Source organism: Nipponia nippon, unplaced genomic scaffold (assembly GCF_047370975.1).
Source record: "Nipponia nippon isolate SJK-2023a ecotype South Korea unplaced genomic scaffold, ASM4737097v1 scaffold_12, whole genome shotgun sequence".
Taxonomy (NCBI): Eukaryota; Metazoa; Chordata; class Aves; order Pelecaniformes; family Threskiornithidae; genus Nipponia; species Nipponia nippon.
Genome location: NW_028262313.1, coordinates 16,068,784 through 16,095,473, shown reverse-complemented (window position 1 = coordinate 16,095,473; position 26,690 = coordinate 16,068,784). Strand labels below are relative to the sequence as shown.

The following is a 26,690-nucleotide window of genomic DNA, read 5'->3' as shown; positions in this document are numbered from 1 at the left end:
ATTTTTCTTTTTAAATCAGTACCATAAACATTTAAAGTTGCTGAACTCCAATTATTTATAAAATTACACAAGGTGTTATAACTGAAGCAGACCAGTGGCAGCGTAGATACCTGGTGTAAACAGAGCCACACTTACACCAGCTACGGATTTGTCCTATAAATCGCCAGCTCTAGGATCTCAAAGGTCAACTTTCCTTAAGCAACTGCATAGAGCTGCCATATAAAGTTAATTGTGCTCTTTTATATTAAATTAATGTATAGCTAATGAAGAAGGAAAAAATAAACCCAAATCTTTATCTTTAGGATTTACAATAAAGGCTAAGCAGTCTCTCTTACTGCAGGGATTACATACACAAACCTAAACATCAGTCACATGGGGTTTTACTCACAGTAGCTTCAACAAACATATTTGCCAAGGGCGGGTGGTGAAGCGAGGCGGGGACCTCAACGTGCAGGATCGAGGCACGGTTCATGGCTGCCACTTCTGCTGCACGGAGGAGCATCGAGACCACGTGGCGGTCGGCCCTTCGGAGGTCAGTGGGATGCAGTCACCATGAATGGAGGGATTTTTGCTTGTTCTGGTGACAGAGCCCTTCAAGCTCAATAATTTAAAATTCAACCACGCAGGGTTTATTTAGAAAAAGAACCTTTTACACCTGCAGAGAGCCTGGGAAAACAGACCATTCCCACCTCCAGCTTTTTGCTCAGTGGTATTTTAACTGCATCCAGTGAAGACCCAGATTTCCTCCCAGATCTGGTGTTAATTCACTGTTTTCTAGAGAATGATTACACATTATGAGAAGGCAAAACGGAGCCTTTGGGTATATGCGTATTACAGAGTTTCTGAACAATGTTCCTGTGAACTGCAAGTAAAGTTACAAATTACGGTGCTTCCAAAACATAAACATGATCATGTGCTTTGCTGATCTGTGGCTGTCTTGAAGTCTCTTGCCCATGGTCTAAAACTATTTTAAACCATATGGAGATATCAAATCAAGATAAGAAGCTGTGGCACCGAATTTATGCTAACTGCATCCCTGCAGTTATCAGTTATTAACTGCATTTTGGTAAGAATTGTGCTTCTTATCAAGAGATGGTAAATGAATAAACACAGAAAGATTAAAAAGTGCTAAGAGTCCTTTTGGAGAGGGCTACATGAAAGCCTTAAGTAGACAATATTTCTTCACAACAAACATACCGTCAGGTTTAATACCACAGCTATTAGAAGTTATTTACTGAATAGAAAAAGATGATTTTCCAAATAGTAAATAGTACACGTATTCTTCCAACTGAGAGAAAAAGCACAGAATATCTGCGGTTCATTTCTTCTTGATTCACAGTTGCAAATAATAAAAGTTCACAGCAAGAACTTTCTCTTTCAGAATAAAGTAGAAACATCCAGTTGCTAGAAGTACAAATCTTGTCTTCTGTCATGAATCTGAATACCTGAAAGACACAGCAGTATCAGGACAGTCAAACAGCATAGTCCACGCAATCTCTTGGGATGTTGTGCAAACAAAATTGCACCTTTGGGTCTGATGCAAGAGGGCCCTTACTAGAATAACCAGAATGACCCATACAAAGTATCCCCAAAATATTGCACATCAAAGAACCAACATCAGGGTATGACACAGTCTCAAGAGACTAATAAAAAATATGGAAGCCTGAATGCTTTGGGAATAATTTCTTAGAACAACTCTGCTAGCAGTGTGGTGGGTTTGTTGGTGAAAACTGCGGCAATGCTAGCACACAGGTCCAACAGGGACCTCAGCCTGAAGCTGGGCGCTTGAGATACACAGCAAGGGGTGTCCTATCTTTCTGGGATCTGAACCTTGGACAGCCAGTGCAAAACAGGCGTTGTGAAGTAGCAGGCTGATGGTATAACCACAGAAACTAAGGTAGATGGAGTTAGAAAATCGTATATCTGATTTTAATAGAATGTTTTCCCTCTTCTCTGCTAATGTAGTTACGGGAGGTGGTGTGTACATCTGGGGGAAAAGCAAGCTTTTAAAATACAGTCTGGAAGCATCTTTAATTCTGTGTGCATAAGCAAGGCATCTATCCTTCATAGGTGAGTATTAATTTGTTCCAAGCCTGCTGGTTTCATTACTCACCTGCAGTGGCATGGCTTACACTGGGATTTTCTGAGCCTTGGTAAGAGCTTGCTTTCCTCTCTGAAAAAAAAAAAAAAATACTGGAGATGAGCAGAGATTCAACACAGAGCTAAAAGTAGGCAGTAGTTCCTAAAGAAACCTTGTGCTTTTGCAGCCCAGCCTATAGCACAGGTGCTGGAGAGCTCTGTGCTGTCTGGCACAGCAACATACACTTCCATAAATATAAATATCAGCTGTTCTTAAACATGACACAGCACAAGGAGAAGTATATTTAACAGATAGAGCCAAGAAACAGGGACTCCCACAGCCAGACTAGATGCACACATCCTAAGGACTTGCCAAAGACTCCCTGTGAACACGGGCCAGCCATTTCTTATCTGGTCTCTTTGGGTTGCTTGATAAGCACATGTACGGCATTACACATGTGGTGTTATGAGGCTCCCCGAATATTTGGAAAGGCCCTGTAAACATCCTGAAAGAAAAGGCTTTCATTGGCAATGGCTGGGGAACATCGAGCTGTTTAACGTCCTTTTCAATTTTTCCCCGCTCATTTTCTTCCTGAAATTTTGAACAAAAGTCCGCTGTTGTTAGCACTGCTTCCCTTTTTCAATTCCAAAACCAGTTTCATGAAACATCTCCTTTTTTGGAGGAGTCGGTTCCTCGGGCTCCCAAGCCTTGATAGGCTCACATTGCCCCCTTGGGGGAAGAGGGCACCTAACCTTGTTCTTAAGTTAAATCCTAGAAGTCCAGACAGTGTCTTTAAAGTAATTAGACTGTCATTTACTACCTGCAAAAAGTCTAGGCTGCATGCCAGTGCAACACATATATACAGTCTCAGCTAAATCTATCTAACTACGTATCACGAGCAGAAAACTTGTATTCCAGCTGAAGACGTGCACACTCTCCCTTTTCCACGCACAGACAGGCATCGGACACTCCGGCAGGAATGAGTTAGCAAAACACCTGCAGTTGGGGTCCTCATAACAACATCGCTTCAGTATAGCCTCCAAAGAGAAACTGTGGGTAAGGCTGCTCGCAGATATAAACCGTACTTTTAGTCTATGTTCTGCCAAATTCCTGCTGATGCAGATTAGAAACTGGGTAACCTGTAGGTATTTCACAGCTGGTTATTTTTCAAAACCTAAGACTCAGGATCACTTCTTCACATGCCTGGTCCTTGTTATCTAGAAGCACCAGGTAGGAAGTGCTGTGTTTTTCTAGCAGATTCCCTACACAATTTCACAATCCTTTTTCTTGGAGACCAGTGCCAAGCTGACTGTCTGGGTAACGCCCAGGAACAGCAAGGCAGGCGTACCCAACCAGGGCACCAAGGCTCTGGCCAGGAAGCCTGATCCCAGAGAGCTTCGCAAAGGCAGAAATTACTCACAGGGGAGCAATTTTATCCAGCAGTCCTAGATGCTGTAGGGACATAAGCTCCCACGAAACAGACTTCAGTCACCAGCCATCTTTCTTCTGTGTACATAGGGTTGGGATTCCTACTAATTGTTAATAATAAATAAGCAACAGTCATCGCTCCTGAATGAATTGCATTAGCTCTGGGAAATCCACTGCAGAGAGCAATCACAGCCTTTGACACACAGGGCAGCAGCGCTTCATGGCAGGCAGCAATTAGCTGGGAGATGAGGCAAGGCCGGCCCACCAGCCCCTTTACCCCAGTCCTTCCAGCTACAGACAGAGACCGGGGAAGGAGAGAAATCCCTGGCCTTTCTGGTAAGGGCTGCAGTTTCACATCCTCTATTCAGAATATCATTAATGCCCTACACAGTAAGACAGGTTGCTCAGAGCTCTTACCTGGCCACCCCTCGCTGGTCATAATACAGGAGCACCTGGTACACACCATACCTGCTGCCTATAAGGTAGAGATCCTGATAGCAATGTGAATAATGTTTATATTCACTTAAAATACCTCCCTAATGTAAGTCAGAAGGTAAAATATTGTGCAAGTGGGCAATGCATATTTTTTGATTAAGCCATACTATGTAGCTAATCAATCCCAAGTACCAGAGTACACATCATGGGTTATCTATTGCAAAAAATTTCTACGAGGTGGGCTGAAGATGGCTCCAATTTGAGAACCTCAGGAACAGACCGCGTTATTTTGTCTCTTTACATAAGATGCCATCAAAGAATAAAGTGATAGTAAGTATTTCCTTACCTCCCCCAGGAACTGAACTTTGACTTATATCTTGAAACCTAGCTGGTCCAGTCACACAAGCAGAACTTGAGTGTTGCTTCATGCTACATTCTTGCATGGACGTTAGGCACCTTTCCTGTTGCAGAAGACCAAGAAGAGAACCGTATTTCCTGTCAGAGATCGGTTCATCTACTGTGTGCAGGTCAGGCAAGGCATGATGATACACCGAACTGGAAAGACTGGGAGTCCCAATCGAAGGGAAGGGCCATAAATCTGCAGGTTGAGTTGGATGACTCCGCAGAGCTGATGGCTGGTATTGGCCTGCCATACCAGCAGCAGAAAAATTCAGGCCAGAATTTGACATGCTTGTTGCAGATGACGACGGATATGGTTTGGAGCAACGTGAAGAAAAATTCCACTGATGGGGAGACACGCTATCTACTTAAAAAGAGAAAGAAAGCATCTGAAGTCTCAGCAATTCTTATTTTTTTCCAAGGAAAATTCCAATGTACTTCTAAGGGAACGCTACCAGATTGCATATTCATGTTTGCAGAAATATATATTCACTTTAGTGCTGCTTATCTTAAAAATCAACGTCAAATTCATACTAAAAGCAGACTAAACCACCACCACCAATACTTTCAAATAAATATTACACGTGTTTTCTTACAGGCCACTAGCACAGGCAGGTTTTTAACAATTGCAAGCTTAGACAAATATATTTTTGCTAAGACAACAAATTAAGTCATAATGCACTTAATGCATCTGACAGTGATGGAGACTCTTGGCTGGAAAATGAGGACCCGGTCCTGCCAACAGGCCCATGGAGGGCTTGAGAAGCACCCCAGCAAGCACAGGGATTTACCCAGAAGTCCCAGCTACATAATCCAGGGCTTTGCAAGCACGATTTTCTTGCTTTCTGTTTGCTCACAGTTCCAAATTTAAGCATGCTGCATCTTAAATTCCTTAGTGAAAGCTAGTCACCCCCCATCTAACACCACGCTCACGCATGGAAAGTGGCTCACCATTCTTCAGGACAACAGTCTCGCCCTTGTGCTTTGTGCTCAGGTCTTGTGGGTTCTTGGCATTGCTTAGAGCTCTAGAAAAATGTTCATCTACCACACTGTTAATATCCCCTTGGAAATATGTAAATACAACACTCTGAGACCCCCATTCTGTTGTCACAGGTTCTTTGCTTTTACATGGCTTTGGAGAGAGCTTCCTTGTTTCTTCCATTTTCAATAACCAGCAGCCCCTGCCAAAAAAACCCAGACCGGTCAAAGAAATACTATTCAACTTGAAGTGCACATTCAGTAGTGAGCCTATCTTCCTCCTGAAACTGGTAGGGCCAGAACAACTGTTAGGAATAAGATCAGATTCTTTATCTGGGTTTCTGCTTCTTCCACACACCTTTTCTGTACTAATTTCCATGTTATATACTTCTAATGTGAAATACTTTAAGTATATAACAACAGGAGCAACCTTTCAACAAATAGGTACTACATTTTTTAGAATTGTGATGGAAGCGCATTTTTCCCAGTCAGACAGATTGAATCCAATTAGTCTTTAACTTGTTCAATGCAGTATTTTTTGCTGGTGAGCTCTAAGTTTGATGTAACTGTTCAATATGCAACCTTAGTAAGGGACACTGCATCCTGAAAAAAGCGAATGGCTCGGAGATGCAGAGGGCCTGATGGATACCAACCTTGTACGGGTTACCTGTCAATGCCACAGCATCAGCTCTATTGAAGAATAAAATGGGCACATCTATCCACCAGCTGTCATTTCTCACCCCTGTCTTCATCCATCTTTGTAACCCTGGGTTTAGGACCTAGCACTGTGCAAACATACCCTGAGGATGGAAGTGTGCTGAACGAACTGAAGCACTTAGACAAACAATTCAGAAAATACAGAGGTGGCATTAGCCCTGGACGAAGCTCCGGGTGAACTTATCAAAATGCTTTGGCCAGTTCTGGTTTTTGAATTGTTCAAAAAACACATTGACAAAGTGAAAAAAAAAAAAAAAAAACCAAAAACTAAAGAAGAACAAATACTAATTGGAGCTTAAAATAATAACTTTAGATAAGGTAAAGTTCAAGGTACCTTGATCACTCTCAGCACACGCCCCCACAAGGAAAAGACTTCTGAGAATAAGTAGTTGCTTCACCTGTTAGAAAAAGACACTCAGATTATTGGAAATTCAAATTATGGCAAATTCAAGTAAAAAAAAGGCAAACAAAAAACCTTTTTTGTTCGAAACAACTTACCTAGGAACGTGGTGGGTCTGCCAGTTGCTTAAAACTTTGGTAGTAAGACTGCTAAAACATACACTGTAGCTCAACCAGAAGTTATGGATTTAAGGCAGGAATTACTCTCAAATAGTTTGCAGGAAGTCAACAGAAGACTATAAGACTCCTTTTTGTTCTCCTTAAAAATCTCTGCTGCCAGATATGGTAAGAGTAGGACAAGGAACGTCACTGCTTGCCCTGGAGAAGCATCGTTTTTATGCATTTGTGCAGTTTCTGGCCGCAGGGGAGCTAGTTCAACCACAGCTCATACGTTCTGCTGTAATCAAAATCATATTTAGCAATGCTCAGGCTATGAATGCAGTGAGAACTGCCTGCTGTTTCTATTCAGTTTTCCAGTCTCATTGTCAGCTCATCACACTGCATAGCATAATTGATTTACCTTGGTAGCAAAAAAAAAAGGCTGTTATTTTTCAGAGACCGGGGAAACTTTCGGCCGATAGCCAGTTGTACGACGCAAAACTTAATGAATCATTAGATTTGTGTTTCCATCCAACTAACCCTGCAATACGCAGCACTGCTTAACCTATTCCAATACATGTATCTGATTTTTTTTTCTAATCATAACCCCCCAATCCTCAGAAGCTTCCTAATAAACATTGCACTCATCTGTGTCTCGAAGAGTATTCTGAAGTATCTGCAAAGGCTGCCTCCAAATGGTCTCTCAGCGTTTCTTACACATGAAAAGACTGTTCAGGCTGCAAAACCAAGTATTGAGACATTAAGAAATCAGAGGATTAAGGTTATCCAGCCATAATCCACCCCCCTTTTTATGCTTAAGCCTTCATCTACAAACTTCTTGTCCATGTTTATAATTTCTTCTGTCTAGTTTTGCTTGTTACCTCTACCTTCCCCATATTCCCGGTTCAGTTCTCCCCTCTTCATGATCCCTTGCTCAGCCATCCCCAATCCCCTGTCATCGACTACCAAATTATGTTCAAACTCAAGAGTTTCTCAGTCCTCATTTTAGGATTTTTATTACTTTGCCCTTCCTGCATCCTTTCTTCAGCTCCAAACCTGAACGCAGGGGCAGGGATGGGACACATACAGGTTGGTCACCAGTTAGGAAATGCAAGGGGATACTCTAACAGTCCTCTGATACAGAAGACCATCTTTCAGAACTTTAAAACTGATCAAACTTTCCCAAACACAGAAACTTAAACCGAAAAACCTTCCTCCCGGTTTACAGGCACCTTCCCAAGGCACACGAGGGGAGCAGGAACTAGTACAACCCAGCCAAACAACTGGAAGAACTTCAAGCACAGGAAGAGACACTATTTTTTCCCAGTCTTGTTTTAGAAAGGAACCCACTGTTTAGGTTAAGAAACTTTCTGGTTGCTCAGCTGGAGGCTAACACTTGCCATGGAAAATTCCAACCCAAGCGGTGAAAGCTTGGCAAAGCCATCAGCGACCATATGGCCCGAGAAAGGACTACATCAGGCCATCTCGACAGCAAGCAGCAAACCAGCAGTTCCTACACTGCTCCACCACTACACATCAACATACAATTTAAAAGGCATTAGCTCTGGCCCAGAGCTCTGTTTTTTCCTATTCCTCACTCAGTGCAAGCCAGCCATTGCATCTTTGTACCTCTTTATTAACATGCTTAACTTGCTGGTGACGTTAATTGTAAGCTCCTTTAGCACCGTTTATTGGTGCATAGCAGCTGTTATGCTTGTGTGAATTGTGACCACAGCAGTTACAATGCTAGAAAAACAATATCTTTTTTAGAAGAAAAAATGGTCGTTTATCTTTTTTTTTTTCTCATTTCCCTTAAAAACCTCTCGTGCTTTCCAACAAGTAGCCATAAGAAGGCTGGATGCAACCTAGGTTGTATCTCAGTCCTCTCAGTGATCATATGCACATGAGGAATCCAACGTCCCAAGAGTCAGGACGTAGATTTGGTGCACTGTGGTCTTCATTACCTGAACTTCCCATTCTTCCGTCTTCCAGCAGGAAGTCTGCAAAAAAGGCGGAAATCCTTCTGATTTGTATCTGCCACGAACTGCTGTCAAAATCTAGAAGTGGAACTCAGGATGAAATGGACTCCGCTAACCCCACACTACTCTCAGAATGGGTTAATTATGGCAAAACAGCGCACGTAATTGTGCAAGTTATTTGTCCTTCAGGTGGACAATGATGCATGGTCAACACAGGCTTAAGAGACATGGTTGTTGTCTGCTCACCGCAAGCGACAATACTTCACAATATTTTTTCACATTCCCCACCCTTGCTGTATCTACTAATCTCCCATCACTGTAGCGCCAGACAGGGAACTCTGTTCTCTATTTCATGCAGCCCAAACCAGTTTTAAAAATAAATAAAACAAAAAAATTTCCACTTCCCAAGTATTAAGCAATAATTTAACAAGCAGGCATTCTCTTCCATCGAGTATCTTTCAAATAAGGGAACACTTGAGAAAGTCAGTGAACGTACTTTGAAATTATCATTGAATTCTCCTACCTTAACTCACTGTCACGAGCGGCGTCACACCAGTCAGATTTTCCAGACGCGGGACGGTCATGCTGTGTCCAGCCGTTTGGGATCCTTCCCCCGGCAGGCTGGGCGCGCTCTGCAGTGACTGCAGGAGACAAGCAACGTTCATCAACTCCCTACATGCTTTCTAGCCTCTAGCTGCGAGTGAACTAGGCGTTTCCTTCAGCCTATCTGCTAAGAATGCATGAAATGCACTCCAACAAGTCAACCGGGTTAGGAGGTTTCAGGAATGAGGAAAATAGGATTGTAAGTAGTTTTTTTTTTTTTTTTATGACAATGTGTACACAATAAAGACAACAGCGTCTGGACTTCGGAAGAGTTTAGAGATGGTAAACAAGTTGTGGCAGAGAACCAAACTTGGCCAGGGTCAGAAAGGACTTTTATGCCAGGTTACAGCATATTCAGCATTAAGTGTGTAAGTACAAACATCTGCAAGAAGGAAAAGATCACCTGTCTCCACATCAGATAACCAAATTTCTCTCTCTCCTTTGCTGGATCTGTTTAGATGACCACAGAAATCTTCAGAAAATAAAAATACCATTCTTGTTCTGTAAGGGCTGTAGCAAGAAACAGGTAGCCTGGGTTTTTTGTAGGTAGTTTACCAAAATTACCAAATCGCAGCCATTCCAGAAATGCTGAATCGGGGTCAAATTTGCCAGTCTCACCTGCAAAAATACACTGGGGAACTCGAGTCACCAAATTGGTGACATGATGTCTTTTATGCAGTAGCCTAACAGTTTGCTTACTCACCCAGAAAGGAGGGGAGCACCATCCAATTCCCTCTGCCTAAATACGGATGAATCCGCCCTCTGCCATCTCCCAGAACAACTTAACTACCAGGCTGTACCATTTCCAGGGACGCTGCTTAGTCTTTTACTGACACGCTCTGTGCATAAACACATTTGCATTGTGAGGCAGACTGGATTCCAGTCGATCAGCAGGGCAAGCGCCCTCAATATCTCAAGCATTTGTTCTTTGGTCCCCTTTTCTATGCTCTTTCATATAGCGGAGACTTCTCTGCTAAAGCTTTTCAAGACCTGATTCAAGGGCACAAGTCTTATGAGGAGCGGCTGAGGGAGCTGGGGTTGTTTAGCCTGGAGAAGAGGAGGCTGAGGGGAGACCTCATTGCTCTCCACAACTGCCTGACAGGAGGTTGTAGCGAGGTGGGGGTCGGCCTCTTCTCCCTAGTAACGAGTGATAGAACGAGAGGAAACGGCCTCAAGCTGCGCCAGGGGAGGTTTAGGTTGGATATTAGGAAAAACTTCTTCACCGAGAGGGTGGTCAAGCATTGGCACAGGCTGCCCAGCAAAGTGGTTGAGTCTCCATCCCTGGAGGTATTTAAAGAACAGACAGATACGGTGCTTGAAGACATGGTGTAGTGATGGACTTGGCAGTGATAGGTTGACGGTTGGACTCGATGATCTTAAGGGTCTTTTCCAACCTTAATGGTTCTATGATTCTATGATTTCCTCTTAGGCCAGCAGTTAAAGCACTCGTAAGGTTGTTAGATGGCATCAGTTTAAAGCTCCTAGGTGAACACCCCGAAGAACTACTGGGTAAAAATGGGATTACCTTCCCTATTCCTTTGTAGTTTATGAATTGAAACAAGTGATTTCCAGTGCTTTTTAAGTATTCAAAATATTAAGCTTTGAACAACAGCAAAAATTAAAAAAAAAACCCACTTCATTTCTGAGAATAAAAATTGAGATTCTGCTTGTCCTTAACAAACCGACCCTGCACACACAGTCTTGGTTATAACTACGGTGTCTGCACTCATTCCTCCTCTTATCTTCAGGCAGGGTCCGCTACCGCACCAGGATGAGGTCCGAGACAGAACCCACAAAGAGGGAACAAATCCCGTGTCCCACTGTAAGCACTTACAGCTCTAGCGACACGTCTGCCGGGCTCCCGTCGGAAAGCTCTGGCGTATTAACACACATAGGCTTTACAAACTGACGTCCCAGGGCACCAAATGCTACGGTATCTTTTACTGAGGAAAAAAGGAAAACAATTACATTCTCTCAAAACTCATCAGAAAAGACTTGTTTTGTTCACGAGTTTGTTTATTAAAAAGGTAGTATAAAACACAACCCCTTTAAGAAACAAAATTGAAGACAAATCAAGGGATTCTCAGACGCGGTCACAGGTCTAGATATTATTCAAATGATTTTTTTTTTTAAATGTTGGTTTTCTAAAGGATAAATGAAAACGATCGATTTAACTTAGTGAAAGAAAATAACCTGTCAGAAAAATTCCAAGACAACTTACTGAAAAGTTTAATCTAACAATATACTTTCATATTACAGAATGAGCAAAAAAACAATTTGCTGCAAAAGATTTCATAATTCTATAAATATTTTACAGAACTTTCGGAGTACCCTGACAGTAAGACTTCAAGCCTTGTATAATGAGCACTAAAGTACACACAAGTCAAATCAACACGAGTGCACAACTTACATAATTCGTTTATCATACTGCAGTATGTTTCCTCAAATTCAGAAGTAAAAATAAAGAATTTAAAATCCAATTAAAATCTATACATATGGGGGATTTTTTTTTTTTTAAGCATTTGATTAGGTTATACAGTTCAAGAATTCAGGGCATGGATATTGATTTTACCGGAAAATTTAAAGGCAAGTTTCGGTTTCTATGAAGCATCCAATACCTTTAAGCTTTCTTAAGTGACTTAAGCTAAGTATTTGTAATTGTAAATAGATTAACCTTAACTGAGTAATGTCTAGGACATGTTTTAGCTAAAATGCACTGCATTTAACATACTAATGATTTTAAGTGAATTGCAATCCTTATACAAAATGTAAGTTGTACGAGGGACTGAAATTCAATTAAAAAAAGTAATTAAAAAAAGTCAGCAGGAGAAACAGATAAACATTTTGATGCAAAATGAAACTAATTCTCTCTTTACAGCTGCATATGATCATTCGAGAACCTGCTACAACTTATGTGCCTTTTCTTTTGGGGCTTTTTGTTTCCAGATGTCTACCTTGGCCATGCTCCTCCAACCACGTAATCTCGGATGAATACATGTAACGCCGTACAATTACCTTGCCAGCAAACCACTAAACGCGTTTGATTGTAAAGCAAACTACCAATATATCTTGAAGCTAAGCAACTGATTTTGTATGGCATGCTTAAGAAAGCGATTATCTATGCCAAATTATGCTGAAGTACCAGTTAGTTAATACTCTTTCCCTGCTGCTACATTTAAGCAGTTTCACATCCATTTTGTCACACTGTGCGAATTAGCAGAAACAGCTATTTCTCTAGTTCAAAACTGAGCAACAATGATTATCCACAAATTGTTTCAACCTGCTGCTAGTTATTGTTTGCGTAATATACAGAGGGAAGGAGACAGCTTTTCTGAAAATGAACCTCTCACCAAAAGCCCAAGGATGAAGGAACACGCAGTATACTGCGACACTGGAGCGGAACCTAAGGAAAATCAGAAACTGAGCAAAAAGGTTGATTTTGTCACTTCTAATGAGCAAGACAAGTCATTAGAAAGCACTTTTACTTAAAGAACAAATATAGTGAAAATTCCATCGGGGTTTTAACTTCTTACCAATTTATGATGATGCTCAGTCAGAAAAAAATTTAAGTTTAGACAGCAACTCAGCTTGTTCAGCTTCAGATTTGTTAAAATTTGGTATTAAACATTACTGCTCTATACTACAAGATTTTCATAATCATACTCCAAAAATAGTAATTTTAACTTTTGCGAAAAAGCTTAATTTATGTTCAGATTAATTTATAAAAATTTGCATCATTTGAAAAAGGAAAACATCAAAAGAATTCGGTCTCAATGAAAATCTGCTGAAAAGAAAGTCACAGCTGCATTAACCTCTCCATAGACTATTAAATGCCTCAATAACTCAATGAATACTTTATAAAAATATATTTTTTACATTTTACTGGGGAATAACAGAGGTAGACAAAAGGAAAATAGCAGTTTGAGTGTAATGCCGCACTTCAGAACAACATATTTTCATGGAAAAACAGCTTTTATTTTCTTAAGAATCCTAGTTAATAGGAAAGCCAGGAAAGCATTTGGTCTCAGTCTTTGTCGGTGCTCTACTTCAGTGTGAAGTCTAGAGGAAAAGGTGAAAAGACTAACATCACGTTTGACTTTTGAAGAAAGCCAATCAAATTTGTACATCAATTGGAGAGAGGAAGGTTACTGCACATATAATGATTCTTTATTTTTCAAAGTCTTTTATCAAACACTAACACTAACCTTATTTTTTATATCTGATATCATGATAAGGCTTCATAGAACTGTACAATATTTATACATTTGTCGATAGTTTCCCTATATCACTTGCTATTCCACTGTAAAACAGGTGATTTAACTGTGTAGAGTGTTATATGTCTAGGCTCTCTGAAAAAAAATGCTAACAAAACCCAATAGTCTAATAGATCTAAAGCCTGGAGTCTAGAAGCTGGAAGAAAAAAAAGGAGCACTGAAAGCAATACCCACCACACTAAATTACACTCTTCATATGCCAAAACCTTCAGCCCTCAAAGGTCTGTGGTGCTTATTACCAATAAAAATAAAGGCAGAACCAACACAACCCAGAGATGTAATCTGAATATGCCACTACGTGCAGCTACACACCAGGCAGGGTTTCAGATTCCCTCAACTGTTCAAACACCTGTTTTGCTGAAACGTACGATTTGCACACTTGTAAAGATGAGAAAAAGGCCTTTCTTAGCTGGCCAGAGTTACCGCTCTTCTTCACAATGCAACTCAGAATTGGAAATTTGTCATGCCAGCTTGTAACAAGCCCCCAGACTTTTAAACCCTGAATTCAAATATCACCTCTGTTTTAAGACCAGATATTTTGTCCCAAAAAGATACCACTTACAACCACAGTGGCAAGTGTTAATTTAGATGCTCTGGTTGGCATAGCTACCCATGCATATCAATTACATATTAAAAAAAAAAAACCAACAACCAAGCTTAAGAGTACCATATAGACTTCCAGAAAAAATAAAAATGGTAATCACAGAGCACAAAGTTTGAAAATATCAATTTTCAGAGTATTCTGATTACTTCAGGATGGAAATATACGAATTAGCATCTATGGTTTCTTGTAATCCAATATGAATTAAAACAACTCAAAAGATCCTCCTTACAAATGTGCACTAGTAACCATTCATATGAACAGCATGCTATGAATTTAGCACCAATATTTTAATTGTTTAGTGCCTAAATCCATCCTCTTCTATCCTTAGGTATCAAAACAATGAGATTCTAAATTAAGAATGACTATGCCCAAAACGGCTCCCCTGAAGTTATCTTTGAAAGCCTGCCACTTATTAAGATATCTAAAGGTAGAATGTCTTCTAAATCCTTGCTTTTGGAAATACTTCTAAGAGGGCTAGCATTTGCTTTTTCCATATAAAATAATATTATTTGAAAGCATATTTTCAAGTATTCTAACTTTTGCACAACAAACTGTAGTTCAAGTTGCCAAAAGCCTTTAAATTTTATGAAATATGGGAGATCTTCCCCACTTTGAAGCGCACGTAAGGCTAAACTAAAATGTTGACAAGAACTCACACTCCTCATCTAACACAGTTAAACAAAAACCTTTACTCTAATATTAAAGCAAAAACTAACCAAAGCTAACACATCGATCAAAAGCCTATTTCGCATACCAACTGCATACAGACCACGAGAGTTTAAAAGTCTTATTTCATTATGGCCTAGAATGTGTGCTCGTGCATTTCTAGTCTCCTTGACGTAACTCCAGCCTCAACAGAAGATCTAAGCATCAACAGAAGAGCTAAACAGGGGAAAAAAAAAATACTTTACTGAATGCTGTGATTTAATAATCTAGCTTCACTCAGTTTGCCTTGTGTTGGCTATGGCAACCTTGTTTGCTTTCCACTTCCTTTTAAGTTTGCAACTTGGTACTACTCTTATCGTTTGCTACTTAATGCATAGCAACATACACAATGCATTCAACCTATATGTATCACAGCATCTGTTCCATAAAAGGATCCAAAGTACTCACAGCAAGAATCATTTTTAAGGATGAGATACCGAGTTCCAAGGGGTACAGGAAAATTAACAGTAAAATCCACAAATCCGGTAGTAGCTTTGCGTTACTTAAGTTACATACAGTTACATGAACTTAAGGGTTGGAACGTTTTTCGCACTTACATAATGAAACACTGACAAGCATAGTTAGAACAAAAGAAGCCTGATGAGTTTTACTGCATTCTTGGCAACTTGAGTTACTTTACCTGAACAGCCAATTAATACAAACTTTTAGAATCTCATTAAATACTGCTTTTAATGAAAACTTCAAAGCACACAGCTGATGACATTCTACTATGGATATATTCATATGAACATTGCAGCCACCCTGAAGAAATGGATAAACTCAGACATCACCCTAAAAACCATGCTTTCATAAAGCATTAAAGATGTTATGTATCTGCTTCAACATCACTGCCTGCAAGGCTGCTGTCTGTAGATGGAGCACCATCTTCGTTAATGCCCTCGCCATTATTCTCCCTCTTATGGGCTTCATCATTTACATCCTTAGATGTGTCGTTAACTTTTGAAGGTTGTCTGCCTTCAGGCAGTTTAACGCTACTTGTTGCAGAATCTGAATCAGATGTAGGTTGCTGCTCCTTCGCATCAGGATCCTCTAAAAATGATCCCCACACCTTGAGCCTTTCTTCCCTTTCTCTTGCAGTCTCCTCCACCTATCAAAGATATGTTTATGCAAATCATTACAAAGTCGTACTTTTAAAAATGAGCATTTACACAGATAAAATTATACAAACATCTATTTTGCAATAATATCTCAAGACTTAAATAGGCCCCGCTGACTGTGAACTACTGATCTGTACATCCAGTGGCTAATCCTCTAAGTTGACATCTCCAACACGCAATTTTTAACACCAAACAGGTCCTTTAAATTTTTGCTAAACCGAATAATTAAAGATGATTTTTTTTTTTTTTGAGACATCCTAGCAGTTTTTGACAAGAAGCAAGATGGGGCAGGGGTGGGAAGGGTATGCAGACGGGAACAACAAGCACATCTCAAATTAGAACAGGTTTTCAGTTTGGAAGAAATATTTGATGAAATAAGACCACGAAAGGCTACCTGATAATCCGTGACACCATCCCATGTTTCAGCAATGAGCTGACGGCCACCAAACCACCTTCCATTTAGAGTTAGCTTGCACAGATCAGCTTCTGTTGCTTCTTTAAATGACACAGAAGCCACGCCATCAGGGTGTCGCTGTAAGGAGAGACAACTTTCATTTAATAGTTTTCTAAATAGTGTATTTATTCAAAGATCTTTCAGATTGTCTTAGAAAAATCCATCAGGATATAGCTCCATCCTGATCATACAGAATCGCGTTTGAAAAACTCAATTTGCAAGTTTACACGTTTTGTTCTATTGGTACATAGAACAGACTTTCTGAACACAGAAAACAAACGTTTCAGCTAGTTTAGCTACAAATAAATGTATTTATAAACGTTCAAACTTCTGACATGTATCCAAGTTATTGGAAAAAGTTAGAGTTTGCCTTCACATAGGCTGAAGTAGATAGGTGTTTATAAATAAATTTCCAAACCAGCTAATTTTAAATAGTGGGAGATTAGGTCACGTTTCCATGAAGTAAACACACAAAACCAAATAAATGCTCCGCTCATATTTAAAGAATCCTAAACACTTTGCACATTGACTGATTACATCAATTCTGCTAACACAACCTATAAAAAATACCTACATCAAATATGAGAACCTTCTTTACTTGACCAAACTTTTCACACTCTGTCCGCAGATCTTCTCTGATCTCATTTAGCACTAACGGATCCTCCTGCAACGCAATCGCACAGGTTAGATGAAACAGAAGCACGCACTTCTTAGCTTTATTTTTGCTCAATCACCAATGGAATGCACCTGCCAATCTATTAAAAGTTCATAAATTAAGTGTTGTTACGCTGCTTTTTCAAAGCCACTTGGGAGTTGGCAGACAGCCCTTATTTGAATTTAATAAATGCTACTAAGGCTTTTGTGCTGGCTTCTCCATTCCAACACACTTACTGTCTACTCCTCTTTCCATCCCAAAAAGGAATGTTGTCAGGATACACAGAGTGAAAAAGGCCGATTTGAAAAATATGTATCTTTGCCTTGCTTTTTGGAAATAGACAAATGAATTTTAAACAGATGCTTGGCACAGGGGAAAAAAAAAGCGCCCAAACAGTAAGTTTAATTTTGTTCTCATCTGCCTAGAAGTCTGCTAAAATTTTATGGCAGAAAGTTCAGACAATGTTAACTAGAACAGCACAATCTACAGCAGCAAACTGCATCTTCCTACCTCAAAGTCCTTTGGGTGAAACATATTCCTGATAATAATGATGCGTTCATGTCGCATTCGAGTTGCGCCGTCTTTCTTCTCAGGCCTCCAATCCAGCTGTCTAATGAAATGAAGCAACAGTAAGAAGATATTGTTGCGGCTCTCTTCAGTTTCTACAAGTATTTGTTGAAAAAAAATTATTAATTTGGCATTTCTTGCAATACATCAACTAAAACATGTATTTTGACACAAAGAGTTAAGTTACTCTTCTAAACAACGCAATAACCATCCAGTTTTACCACTTCTCCTACAAAGCAGTTCAGTTTTTAAGGTACTTAAATGCTCATAGAGGAACTATAAATTATCTTAACAATCAAAGCATTTTCTTAAAGACTGAAAAAAATAATCTTCAACTTTTAATTCCTTCTTAATATCAGCTCAGATACAGGAACCAGCTGCTGCCAAGTACAATAAAAATGTCAACCCTTTATCATTTGTTCCTGGCTTATTTTGTAAAAAAGGAGATCTAGTATTCCCTTTGGTAAAATTTAACTGCTTTTATTTAAACAAACATGCAAGAACACCTTGAGTCTTACACAGGCATTGCTGCAAGATGTATTTTGTTCCACAGTGTACAGAGCCACTGCCACAAACTAGCAATGTAACTCAGGGCGTCTGTTCTATGACTTTGTCTTCTCATGAAAAACATTACTTCTGGTAGAAATGCCTACTTCATATCCTATTACAAAAAAGGACACATTCACTTACACCTCTAAATCTCAAAATCTTGTATTTGGGGGGAAAAAAAATCTTGTTTAAGTTCCTTCTTCTATCTGCTACTTCAGCTGAAGAAAACTTGGATTTCCAGTGAAGGTAGTAGCAAGTAAATTATGCTCTTCAATTCAAAAGGAACACCAACTGAAGTCAGTTTATTCATGCAAATTGCTGTCAAACGCAAGTTCATTATTTTCACACTTGTCTTTCCACACCGGAGACTTCTTATAACAAGAACCGTCAATGTATCTCTGAGGCAGTTACATTTCAAGCTGCTTGTCGTGGTTCAATTTTTAATCGATAAGATGTCAAGTAGACTTTGTTCCCTTTAACTATGGCAAAATACTTTTACATTACTATTTAAAATGTTTAGTGGAATGCTGCTTTCATTAAAATATTAACAGTCCTATATACTTCAACTTTTTTCTTCTTTAATCCACGTCATCTTGGTTCCGAAAGGCAGAAAAACAACTTTTAAGTGACAAAAGCAATGAATCTAGGTACAATTAAAAACCAGCATATCTTATACCAGAGAGGGAGGTCTGGGGGAATCCAGAGAGATGTTTTAGTATTTGCTCCTACAGAAGCTAGCATCTCTTGCTCTCTGCAACAAGTAAAGTATGGTACAGACAATATGTGGACAGCCAGAGTGGTTTACCTTAAAAAAGTGAGCCTAAAATATGGTGACAAGACTTGCATACTTTCACACACTGAGAAAAAAAAAAATTATCTCCCCAGAGTTTTAATATTTTCTTCTGTAACTGAAAGGACCTTGGTTCCCTATATATTATTTTAATGTGTCAATCACGAAGAAGCTCATTATGTCAACATTTAATTTAAGAGCTCCTCCCCTCCAAATGTGTATTATTTAAGCTATTTTACTGTCAGATAAGACTTCAATATTTGCAAAACTCTTAGCATGGTATTTGAAAGAAAGCAGCACTTTACTAATATCACTTAGAAGTCAAGCAATGTTTTACTGAAATAAAAAATACAAACTTCTGCTGTTGAGACAACTTCTTCTTGTAGTCTTTACATTTCTTCTTCTTTTTGCTTGCATCGTACTCCCCCTTCAGTTGAAACTTCGCAACTTCAACATGCAATTTATAGCCTCTAATTTCTGCCTCATCCAGAAGTCTCAATGCAAGCTGTACTGATTCTCTCTATTTGAAGATAAAACAGAACACAAGCTTTAGAGCACGTGGCACAGTCAAGTTATCCCAGTAACATTTAATTAAGAATATTGTGCTAAGAATCAATTCCCTGTCACTGAAAATCACAATGCCATATCTCTTCCAAGTCTCTTGACACACAGTTGGCAATGCTTTCTTTATCAAAACACAGTATTTCTTCACCGCTGTTGCAGCAGATTAATGCTCCCAAAAACAACTGCATACATTTCATTCAAATATGTCATAAAAACTAATCTGCAATGGTCATGCAAGCTGATGTACTTAAAAGCGAGAATAAAAAAATTTCAAGGGGCTCATTTTCTATAAAGCTTGAATCACTTTTCCAAGAACAGCAGACATTAAGGTGCTTAAGCAATTTTTAACATTTTCCTTAAAGTCCTTTAGAGCACAGACTGTCTTTATACGTGCGCACTAAACAGCCCTCACTACTAAAATTGCAAAACTAGTATAGACTACAAGGCAGTTGATTTAGTACTGCCTGGTGCTTCTTGCAGAATTAAAGCAAATTGCACTTGCAAGCACTAACTTTCCAAATGATTCACAAGTGAAACACATGAAAGAAATAGTACTGCAGCCTAAACTTTTATAGGCTAATATAGAATGCAAGAACAGTTCTGAATCTAACCAGTTCTCAACTAAAAGCTGTAAATACAGGACTACAGTATGTTCCTTCCTGTCTCGTTATTTCTGTATTCTCGGCCACACAGAGGCATATTTTCAAAGTAAAAGGTGAAGAGTCCCCCGTTTCACCCCATAATCACTGGCACCCAAGACAGGAACATGTAGAGACACGTTCAGCAGGTATTACGGACGTTATTGGGGGAGGGTGGGGGTGGATAAGAGGAAACAAATGAGGTGCACAAGCAGGTAAGTCAGTGGTTCTGGAATGAATCTTTAAAAGAAGACACCTAAATTTTAAGTTATACTTCAGATATTTCAAGAACCTTCTGAATGTGATTCTGAAACAGTGGCCAACAAGTATCTTCAACAGGAAGGAGAACTGCATTTCAGTGCACCACTGACCTTTAGATAGCAACAGAGGCCATCTCCTTTAAGATTTCCTTCCTTATCTTTGTAAAGTTTGATTTTGTGTTCTTCTGTCTGAGGATCTCGCATAATGATACCACACTTCGACATGACTTGTACAAATTCATCTTTTGTAATGTCTGGAGGTAAACCTGCAAAATAAATTAAAACAGAAGGCTTGAGTATGTTAAATTTTTTTAAAAACCTCATTAGAACAAAAACCCCACAGTGCTTCTTTAAATGAAAGATATCAAACTTAAGGATGAAATTTTACATACACAGTAAGAAACCACTGCCCTTGGGACCAATATTTTTGCTATTACCTTTTAAGCATTACTTCATACCAATATTTTGAAAAGCCTTTTACTTTTTAATAGGTGTAACATACAGCAATATCTTTGTGCTCCCTAATGTGCAGACCTAGAGCTTTAGTGCTACACTTGATACTGACGTTGCAGTGGACACAATGGCCTATGCGAACGTAACTATCCTGCCCAAGTTTTAAGTTCCACTGCACCTGTAGGGATCGGAGACAAAAAAAAACCCCAACCTATAAACAGACGACTATTTTCTCCACCCACAAATTCAACAAAAAAAGCAACTGAAAATGTATGGAGTTTTCAAAGTCTGAACTTTGACTTGAGGACAAGAAAAAAAGAAAAAGAAAATGGAGGAGAAAGTTATGTGAATGTTTCACACTAGTTTGGCCTGGATGAAGATTTTTGAGAATTCAGGTGTGCGCATTTCTGTGACTGCTCAGAACCGCTGAAGGTACCTTTGTGTACGCACCTAAAAATAGCACCCCGACATCCAAAACAGGTAGAGAAATACCATAATAAACGCACAGATAATTTCATTTGAGCTTTCCTGTTACTTGCTCATTCTATTTCCAGCTTTTTTTTTTATACTTACCGTTTCCTCCTTCTTATCTAATAATTTAATTATGTATTTATAAAATCAAAGAAAAATGAAAGATTAAAACATTAAGTGACATGCATAGTCAATGCAATCTTATTACAACCTGTTCTCATTATCCTATTCCTTAGGAGCTCGCAAAGATTGTTTTTCTTGGCTGTAGCTTACTTAAAAAAAAATAATTAGTGATTTGGCTGTCGTAGCTCACAGAAAATCACCTTTAAAAGATAAAAGCATAGAATATGTCTCATATTACTTTCCCACATCTGCAATTAAAGGTCACAAAGACATTATGCAGTCAGGAACATAACGTTAAGTAGCTTGCAAGTGGCAGACTGAATGGGCAATATTAGAAGTCAGTGCGGCATACATGAGCCTCTACCATCTTTAGCTCAAAGTAGATAAATGAATGTTATTACTTACCAGTCACATAAACATTTGTGTTTCTGTCTTCTTCAACATGAAACCATCCTAAAAACAGAGTTTTAATTCAGTTATGCCAATTTATTAAACATGGGAGCATACATTAATGTTCACATTCCATCAGATGTCAAAGAATTTTTGCTTGCCCCCAGGAAAAGCTCTGAACACTCCTTAATTTGTTTTTTTCCCACCTTGCATACGGACTTAGGAGGATACCTATGAAGTACCATACAATTTTAAAACCATCCTGGAAGTTTCCACAACAACCCATATCTTTGCTGTACATGCTACCACTGAACAATTGCCAGTTCCCACTCAGGACTATACAGGTTGCAGCCTACATGGAGGGAAACCCTTTGTCGCTTACCTGGCTCAAGCTTCCGTTTTTCTGCTTTTTGTTTTGGATCTGTTTGTTGTGGTCCTTTCTCATTTGCTGATGGTTGTGCTCCTGATGTCTTAGAACTTACTGGTTGCTTACTTTCAGTTGCTGTGCCAGAAGCAGATGAACTGTCTGTATCTTCTGCGTGGAAGCCATAGTTGGCATGATACGTTGCCAGGAAATCTTCTGTTATCTGAAAAGAAATTAGGAAAATTAATCCAAAATTTCAAAGAACTACAAATTCAGGTTTGTAAGTGTTTTAATGTTAGTGCATTGATGATGGCCAGTTTCTAATCTAAACACAGAACAGTATTTTAAAACTGTTTTTAAATCACCTTTGTAAGGTCATACACACAACAAAAACAATCAGTTCAGACGTTACCTGAACTAGACTAACATACAAAATCCATAGAGCACATGAAGTTTTTAAATAAGTATTTCACAAGTTCTGCCTTTTTTCAAGCAAAGCGTTCTGCTATCAACATAAACTGGATTTGCCTGAAGGACAGAAACCAAGTGCTCCTGACCATCTTGAAGAAATAAAGTGACACTGAAGGTAAGCCACCAACTTATCCACAGATTATGAATGACTGACATTTGTAGGCATCTGCCTTTTCACAGAAACATTTTCAGAGACAACATATATTTGTGGTGACAGACAATAAATATTGCAGTTAAATAGAAATGTATCTTAACACTCTGTTTAAAGCCGTATACTCTACTTTATATCCTACCAATAGATAAATAATTAGCTCATTCTTTTCTAGAGAGAGACTATATTTGGATAAAATATAAGATTGCCTAATGTCTATTTTTTAGAGAACAAAACAAAAAAACCCTACAAATTACATCCAGTATTTCCAGCCAGGTAAATTTTAATACTCGCCTCTAGCAATAACACGCAAAGAGATAATACACCATAGCTGATTTTGCTAGCATCACTGCACTATGAAGTACTTTCTGAAGTTGCACACTCTGAAATGATTTATTCCCAAAGCTGAGCCTTAACCTTTGAAAATTTTATCTGACTCTGACCTGTGCTGCACTTGCTTCATCCATATTCAAAAGGGAACAAAACATAATGCCATTAAGCTATTGTAAGAGAGCGGCACAACGAACAGTAGCGTCAACGATAACAATGCAATCTCACCTATTCTGTAGTGATTCGAAGCTTGATGTTTCAACTCTAACCTTTTATTATGACAAATCAAAAATGCAGAATTGACAGTAACAGGCTTGTCATGAATAACGCAAGATGCTGTGGAGCCCCGTATAACTTAAAAGTTTAGCATGAATAGCTCCTACGCTAAACAAGATTCACAACACACCTCAATCAGGAATGTAAGTGGCTGCTCTTACAGAAATGACATAACACAATGTCAAGAGAGAGGAAGAGTACAACCACCTTTAGTGAAGAAAAGAACACTCCGTGTTCTAATAAGGTTAATTATATTTGACACTAGCAGTCTTAGCAAATCCCAAGTTTCACAGTTGAAATCCAGAGAATTAAGCTTTTAAACTTTCTGGTGAACAATACCATTCGTTTTCATTAGAGAACCTACTGATAAATTAGTGATTAAACCTGCAACAACTAGCCACCTTCCTGCAGCAGTATTATTTTTCAACTTCAGTGGGAACCACATTCTTATGTAAAGCTAAATTTATTCTTAGCAAATTACCTACCATGGACTGTCAAATTTTGCCAGTCAATAACAAAGATTTTTTTTTTCTCCATAATATGCTATCATCCTACCATATATACCATTACAACTACTTAATTTTAAAATGCATTTCTGCAAGCATAAAGGAATTTCTACAGGTATAAAGGCTTTTATTGGAATTTATGCCATACCATGCCTGCATGGAAAACAAGCACTCACAGAATTTCTTACTTGGGGCTTCAATCCAGTTCTGCTAGAGCACATCACAGAAAGAGATCAGTTCTACCTCCATACTGCACAGTTGTACAGTTCGGGGCAATTAAGCTTATAGGAAAAGAAATACAATACTACAGGACATGCTAGCATGTAATTAACTGCTGGTCACACTGGAATGGAAAGGAATAGATTAACCAAATGAAGAACAGACACCCTACGCTTACAGAAGACATCCAATGCCTGTTTTTTCATAGCAAGTGATGAAGGCAGGCAGATTAATTCAACATGCGATTTTGTGCTATGTCCGTGAAGGACTACAAAAAGTTGGTATCCATCAACATAGTACCATTGAAAGAAAAATCATTAAATAATACCCAAAGTTGCAATCACTGTTACTAAATACTTGACTGTCTCAAAATTTTTCTGAGGAATGTTGACAGTTAATATCCTTAACTTTTTGCACTGCTTTGAAATATGCTTTAGTAGCAGTTCAGCAGATATTCTATTCCCAAAGCAGAGTAGCAGCGCAATACTAGTCTGTAGATGATGATTACTTACACCAGTCAGAATATTTTAATTGTTTGTCAGAGACCAGAGATAGGGAGTTTTATTACTGCTCATGGAGTAGAGAAAGAACTACAACTTCTGGCTCCTGCGGTTTCTTAAACCTATTTTGATAAAACACGCTGTTGAATAATCATCAGCAACATGAAGTAACCTGAGATACTATGGTATCTAGCTCAGTGACCCAAGTATAACACATAGTGCTTCACAATGATTCTTTACCAATTTCTACTGTACATCATATTTACTAATGAACTTTGCTGTTCCTATATGATCTGTCCAACCCTTAATGTTATCTCCTCTGGCAATGTGAGATAAGAAAGGCATTTGGGAAAGACCAATGCTCCTGAGAAAAAGAGATAAACAGAAAAATAATAATAAAAAAAGAACCCTTTTAGACATTACTGTGGTTACTGGATATAGCACTCCCCAGGGAGCCAGGGATACTCAGTTCTCCACTGCTCCACTTTCTGAGTCTGGATCTTTCACGTTTTTACCCCTCTGTAAGCCATCTGCTGCATGGACACCTTACTAGGTTTACACACATATAAGCACTACAGGCTTTATTCTCACTCAGATTCTCTGAATTGCAGGGAATTCAGAGTCACAAATAAGAACTGGCACATTACATTTATCAAGTATATGCTATAAAATGTCTTAATATTTGTAAATTAAGTAATTGCCCTCATTCATTGTTACATAGTAACAAAATTATTATTTCACTTGCAGATCAGCAGATTGGCTCAACACATTAAATCCGTGTTCCCTCTCACCTTGAAGAACCATGTTGTTATAGCAAGTTCATTTTTTATACTTAAAATATTTAATAAAAAAAAAAACAAGATGAAAAACTGTAGGATGTTTCCGTTCTGTGGAATGCCTCCCAGCCAAATACTCTTAGTTTTCAAGTGCATTTCCAAGATCTAAGGAGAGGGAACAAGACATCTTTACACACGCATCGTTTTCAGGTAATAATAAAAAAGGGATATATTAGCCCATTTTCGCCTAGACCTCTTAACAGACTAGTTGTTCACTGCCAACAGAAAGACAAAGATCATCACAGCTTGTGTGACAAAAAAAAACTAAACACGTCGAAGGCAGCACCGATTCGTTAAGATCCACAAATACAACTGTGACTTCATGCCAGGCCTGAGCAATTCCACAGATTCACAGCCAAGGAGAAAAGCCAACCTACAGCTCTTCACAACAAAAGAGCAGAAAGCAGCCGGTTAGGTTACAAATGAAGACGACACCAGCTGCCGCGGTTTTGCCTGTAAAAAGAAGAGCGTTTCAGCGCTACAGAGACTTTGCAGCAGACGTCTATTTGCCTGAATGCAGGCAAGCGAGACAGCTCCGTGCTGACGAGACCCAACAGCAACTGTTCTTCCTTCTCGCCCTTCCTCGGGGAAACTTCGGCAGGCCACGGGGAAGGAGCCGCGGGCGGAGGGAGCGGCGCCCCCGAGGCCCCCCCCCACCGAGGGCCGCAGCCGGGCGAGGAGGCCGCTCCTCACACCGGGGAGGCGGGAGGGGGGGGCACCGGGCGGGCCAGGTAGGGCTGAGGCTCCCCCCGCACCCACCTTGGGGAACCAGGCCTTCTTCTCCCGGTCCCACTCGTAGGCGGCCCCATCGGCCGGGTCCACGTAGGTGAAGGGGTCGGCCTCGCCCTCGCCGCCGGGTTCGGCCTCGTACTGCTGCTGGAGCTGCAGCTGCCGGTAGAACTCCTCGTTCCCGTCCTCACCGCTCATCCTGGCCCCCTCGGCGGGCCTCGGCGGAGGGGAATGGGGTGGGGCGAAAGCAGCCGCACCGGGCCTGGGCGCCTGGGCACCCGGGCCGCCGCCGCCGCCGCCGCCGCCGCCGCCGCCGCCTGAGGCGCCCGCTCGCCCCGCCTCCCTCCTCCCCTCTCGGCGGCGGGGCCGGGGAGCGCGCGGGCAGGCGGCGGAGCCTCCCCACCTCACGCGGCCGGTGACCGTCCCCGCCGCGCGCAGGAGCGGAAGCCGCCCCCGCCCGCCCGCTCGCCGGATTTTTTTTTTTTTTTTTCCTGCCTCCGCGCCGCAGCCACTGAGCCGTGGGCTGGCTGATCACGTGGGGGGCGGCGCAGCCAATAGGGAGGAGGGCGGAACGCT

At 40.0% G+C, this 26,690-nt stretch overlaps 2 protein-coding genes across 7 annotated transcripts; both read right to left on the bottom strand.

Annotated features, from left to right (window-relative positions):
- Nucleotides 1–603: 603 nt before the first annotated feature.
- VGLL1 (vestigial like family member 1) lies at nt 604–11,087 on the bottom strand. Of its 6 annotated transcripts, none has more exons than XM_087749051.1 (10): nt 10,952–11,087; nt 9,038–9,155; nt 8,500–8,535; nt 6,536–7,272; nt 6,372–6,435; nt 5,294–5,523; nt 4,290–4,709; nt 3,926–3,983; nt 2,114–2,173; nt 604–1,445 (listed from the first exon to the last, which is right to left on the bottom strand). In XM_087749051.1, exons 6-10 carry the CDS (start codon nt 5,502–5,504, stop codon nt 1,430–1,432), a joined length of 765 nt encoding a protein of 254 aa, XP_087605177.1. In that variant the 5' UTR covers nt 5,505–5,523; nt 6,372–6,435; nt 6,536–7,272; nt 8,500–8,535; nt 9,038–9,155; nt 10,952–11,087; the 3' UTR covers nt 604–1,429. The 6 variants fall into 6 exon arrangements, with proteins under 6 accessions (XP_087605177.1, XP_087605180.1, XP_087605181.1 ...); XM_087749054.1 differs by having other exon boundaries at nt 4,290–4,706; XM_087749055.1 differs by lacking the exon at nt 3,926–3,983.
- A 4,331-nt stretch (nt 11,088–15,418) lies between these two features.
- On the bottom strand, nt 15,419–26,566 carry HTATSF1 (HIV-1 Tat specific factor 1). Its single transcript, XM_087749046.1, has 9 exons — nt 26,145–26,566; nt 22,115–22,319; nt 21,748–21,795; nt 20,407–20,561; nt 19,190–19,353; nt 17,438–17,537; nt 16,847–16,936; nt 16,213–16,350; nt 15,419–15,808 (listed from the first exon to the last, which is right to left on the bottom strand). The coding sequence occupies exons 1-9, from the start codon at nt 26,310–26,312 to the stop codon at nt 15,527–15,529; spliced, it is 1,350 nt and encodes a 449-aa protein (XP_087605172.1). The 5' UTR covers nt 26,313–26,566; the 3' UTR covers nt 15,419–15,526.
- Nucleotides 26,567–26,690: the final 124 nt, after the last annotated feature.